At 34.8% G+C, this 4,970-nt stretch overlaps 1 protein-coding gene across 1 annotated transcript; it reads right to left on the bottom strand.

Moving 5' to 3' along the window:
* Nucleotides 1-1,871: 1,871 nt before the first annotated feature.
* BLOS2 (biogenesis of lysosome organelles complex 1 subunit-like protein) lies at nucleotides 1,872-4,501 on the bottom strand. Its single transcript, XM_039024867.2, has 2 exons — nucleotides 4,207-4,501; nucleotides 1,872-2,163 (listed from the first exon to the last, which is right to left on the bottom strand). The coding sequence occupies exons 1-2, from the start codon at nucleotides 4,306-4,308 to the stop codon at nucleotides 1,900-1,902; spliced, it is 366 nt and encodes a 121-aa protein (XP_038880795.1). The 5' UTR covers nucleotides 4,309-4,501; the 3' UTR covers nucleotides 1,872-1,899.
* Between the last annotated feature and the right edge of the window lie 469 nt (nucleotides 4,502-4,970).

Below are 4,970 nucleotides of genomic sequence, written 5' to 3'. Positions count from 1 at the left end.
TACTTGACCGTTATTTCTAAGTAATTTGTGATTGTGAACGAGAAGATCATAGTCATCTGGGACAACAAGTGGTATCAAAGCTCGGTGAACAGTTCAAGACAGATCCAAGATTTGAATTCTTGCATACTTAGAATTAGATTAGTCAATCTTGAAGATCAAGAATGGCAACAACCAGATATGAAATTGAGAAGTTCGATGGTAAGACAAACTTTGAACTGTGGAAAGCAAAGATTAAAGTAATCTTGGGACAACATAAGACTCTATTGGTCATTACGAACCCTGCAAAGTACCTTGAAACACTCACCAAGGTAGAAAAAGAAACAATTGAGATAAATGCGTATGGAACCATTGTCTTGAATGTGATAGTGTTTTGAGGCAGATTGTAGACCAACCTATTGCTTATACCCTCTAAAACAAACTGAATGAGATATATCTAAAGTTATGGTTGAAAAGTTCATGTTTGTGATGATTTTTTGTGATAAAATGAAGTATTTAAGTTAAAATCAAGTTAAAAGCTTAAGAAGATCATGTTGCTTGAAAAAAAAAAAGTAAAAGAGTGCTTAATGAGTATTTTTTTAAATCAGATTTTGTAACTTTTAAGAGATGGGGAGAAAATGAGCAAAAGTGACATGAACAAAGGCATCTTAATCATGCCACAAGGACTTCAAGATAAAGTTGGATTTAATGCATTCAATATTCATTTATGACCCGTCGAGCATCAATTAATGAAACTATAATTTAAACTACTTTAAGAGGAGCTTCATTTATTCATGGAGAGCTACAAATATCATGAAGACTTTCATGATGTAACTTTCCAGTTTTTGAGTCTCTTTCTTGTTTCTTGTGTTACTTTTGTTAGTAGTTCATTGTACCGTTTAAGTTTAGGAGGTTACAAGCTTTAAGGGTTTTGATGAAGTTGCATATTTTGCTTCTTATGCCATGAATTTGTTTCTTTACATATCATGCATTTTAATTTTTCTTTTCTTTGGATTGATACAATCTGAATTTGTGGTTTTGAAGTGTAGTATTTACTAGGGTTCAAATGGATCTCATATTACTTACACTAAAACTTTTTATCACTTTCATATCTTCAAGATCACTCTCATTTAGATGTAATCTTGATTCATTCATTTATTCCTCATGAACTCAAGCATTATAATCTAACTCAGACATCCATTTTTCATTAAATCTAAAAACATAAGGATGGATCAAGATCAAATAGGAACCAAGCCTTGACTAACTTTATTTGCCTGTTCTATTTCATCGACTCACTCATTATGATGTGCTTTGAAGACACGTGCTTGTGGGTCTATTTTTCATTTCCAGCATGTTATGACTTTGAGTAGATTGATAAATTTGTATGAGATCCATTTAAACAATGCTTCCTAAATCCTACCATCTCAATTTGATTACTATTTAGTTTTTTATTTTTTTTTTTATTTTTAAAAATTAAGCCTATAAATACTCAATCCACTACTAAATTTTTTTTTATTTATTATCCATTTTTCACTGGTGTTTTCAAAACCCAAAAAAGTAATTCATAAAAACATGTTTTTATTTTTAGAATTTGATTAAGAATTCAATTTTTGTACTTAAAGAAAGATGCAAATCATTGTAAAACCCTATGAGAAAATAAGATTAATTTTCAAAAACCAAAAACCAATAATAAAATGGTTACCAAATAAAGCTTCAATCATTTAGTTTCACCTGTAACAGATATCAAGAACTGTTTCTAAGAGAGCTATTTAACCATAACGATAAAAGAACACTACAGATAGCCATCAACTTCCAATGAATTCTCATAAAAGATTTCAACAATGGGCAAGCAATGCAGAAGCAAAAACATAATTCAGAAAAGAACCATTCTCAACTTTGAAGGTGAAAAAACAAATTTATACATTAAGGCGTGTTTTGACAAACAGACAACACTTTAGACTCCAACATGGAAACATGTTTATCAAGCATTGAAATTACAGCTTCAAATTCAGTCACCTGATGTTCTATTTTCTCAATTTGGTGTATATACTCATCAAACCCACCACTCTTTGATTTTAGTTGCTCCACAAAAACCCTCATTCCAGAAGCCACATCCCCAAAGCCTTTATACTCTTCTGCCACCCTGAGGTTCATTCTCTCTAAAAGTGCCAGCTGATTACTTGATCCCTATATGACAAAATAGCAAACCCACCATCATTTACACATGCCTTTGAAAGCTGATTCCCACCTCTTTGATTCATTGATCAGTAAAACAAACCTCAAGTTTTTATCATTGTTAAACATAATAAGAAATTGATAAGACATTAAAACAAATTTCCAGGTTTTTGATAACAATAGTACTATATGAGAATTAAAATGGCCATGGAAACTACAAAGAAGAAGAAGAAGATAGTGAAAGAGCGAAATTGGTCACTCAAGGCCAGATAGATATCAGAGTAAATGGCTTGATGGTTTTGCCAATCACAATCAATGATGTAGAACAGTGAGGAGATTTTTCAAGATGACAAAAGATCTCAAAATACAAGTAGCCACCTTATTATATACAAGGATAGGCTGAAGTTATTGATGTAAAAGTCTTCAATCGACCGTAATTAGGACCCTAAGACTAAACAATCAAGAAAATAATCCACTGTGGTAAACAATCAAGAAAATAATCCACTGTGGTAAAAAACAGTGATCATCCAAACAACAGTACAATAGGGAAAACTAGGAAAATTACCCAAAATAACCCAAAACACAAAAACTTCTTGACCTCTTTTTCAAAAACATATTTTTTGACCTTTTGGAGATGTGAAATACCAACTTTGTGCTCAGTTTTAAATGAATCACTTCTCACTTCTCACTTCTCGCTCCATTTTTGGATTTTTTCTATCTGTGTTTCTTCTTATATTACCTAAATATCACATACAAAAAATGATCTAAGTTTAAACTTTGTGAAGCCATTTAAAAGTAAAGATGCTTTAACATTTCACTCCATTTATAAGCATGGTTAGAAAGAACACGAAAAAACGTATGAAAAAAGTTGATCATTTAGCTAAAACGGAGTTGTGTCGAGGAAGTTATGACCAAAACAATTTTAGGAGAATGGAGAGGGACCCTAGTGAGATTTGGCCCCTTGTGCGTCATGTTTCTTTGTGGGCTTCGAATTCAAAGGCTTTTTGTAATTATTCTATAGGTGTTATTTTGCATAGTTGGGATCCCAATTTATAGAGGGTTCTCATCCTTCTTGTGGGCTGTTTTTTGGTTCCCTTGTATTCTTTCATTTTTTTTCTCAATGAAAGTGGTTCTTTTACAAAAAAAAAAAAAAAAAAAAAGATATGACCAAAATAAAATTAATGTTCACGCAGCAAAAGGTGTGATCATGTGCACTGAACACTGACCTCGCTTTATTCAAATTACCTAGTAGCAAGGTTTCCAAATTGATTGAGAAGCTTTTTTGAAATTTTTTCTGGGAAGGTCCAAATTGAGGATGTTTTTTTCGAGTTAGTCATGGGGAATCAACATTGCAGTTCACCTTCAGAGGAGAATACCTCATTTCTCTCTTTCTCCTTCATGGTGCATTATGTGTGAGGCTTATTGGGAGACTCAATGCCATCTTTTTAGCACTTGCTCCTTTGCTCAGCAGTTTTGCAGTCTCACTCTGGATGGTTTTGGATGGAGTTTGATTAGGTCTGAAAATATTTTCCCTCCTATCTTCCATCTTTGTGGGGCACCCATTCAAGGATGAGAAAAAAAATCTTTGGCTTGCAATCAATCGGCTATATTTTGTCCTCTTTGGCTTGGATGTCCAGTGACAACGTTGATATCATTATGGATTTGGAGTTTTTAATGCTTTTAACTGGTGTAAACGTCTGCATTCCTTCAAGGCTTTTCGTCTCTCTACCTTAATTTCTCCTTGAAGGGCTTAAGAACATCAAAGAATGTTCCTATATCAAGCAAGATTTCAATTACTTTAGACACCAAATACAACACTAGCCAAAACGCACCTCAGACCTAAAACACGGGGAATTAATTTTCCAAATCCTAAATTGTTAGAACCCATCAGCCCATTCAAAACCGGAGTCACTTCTCTCAGAGAATAAGTCAACACATTAAAGAACCAACATCGACCAAAGGGCAGAACCAAGTCAGACAGAGAGACCCAAGCGACATAATTAGTGAAATAACAAGATGAAACTGAGAGAATTAGAGGTTTCGGAGATTACATACAAGAAGGTCCGATTTGATCATTTCGGATACGCTGGTGAAGAATTCGTTAAGCGACTCGGCAAGCTCGTCCCTGTTCGGTGGTTGCTCCTCTTTCTGGGCCATGAAACAAGATCCCAACTATGAGTCTTGCAAATACGGTACACCTCAGGCCGGGAAACTTCTTTGTTGCTGGAATTGTGATCACTCGCCGTCGCCTCGTCGGGACACAGAACTGCTGCAGGATCTTAAGCGACGGAGGATTAGAGACAACACAACAGGGACCAAATGCTCTGCTGTTTAAGTGTTGATGGATTTTCTAATTAAAAAAAAGGAAAAAATTCTATAATTTAGAGGTGTTCATGGTTTTATTTTATTATTATTTTTTTAATTTTACGGATGACCTCATTTAAGAGGTCCAAATGAAAAATGGCCATAGGTAGAAAAAGTAATGGAAAGTGGCCTTCATCCACGTGTGATTTTACCATTTCGCCCCTGAGATGCACCTTGCGCGTCTGCCAACTTGATCCTTGATGACTCGTCACTCGACCCTCGGTTGCTCGTCACACGATCCTCGATGCACAGTCACTTGATACCCGGAGCATGGTCACTCGATACGTGTGCAATCGACACGTGTATACTCGATCATAGTCACGTCATACTTGATACTCGATCATAGTCACGTCATACTTGATACTCGATCATTTTGAATTGCCCGCGCCATTGAAAGACCTGCTCTGTAGTTGATGCTCATGTATGAACATACACAAATTGGAAATTTTTTTGAT

The sequence above is a fragment of the Benincasa hispida genome, chromosome 1 (assembly GCF_027475165.1).
Source record: "Benincasa hispida cultivar pf3 chromosome 1, pf3_genome.v1.1, whole genome shotgun sequence".
Lineage (NCBI taxonomy): Eukaryota > Viridiplantae > Streptophyta > Magnoliopsida > Cucurbitales > Cucurbitaceae > Benincasa > Benincasa hispida.
This window is presented reverse-complemented; position numbering and strand designations above follow the sequence as displayed.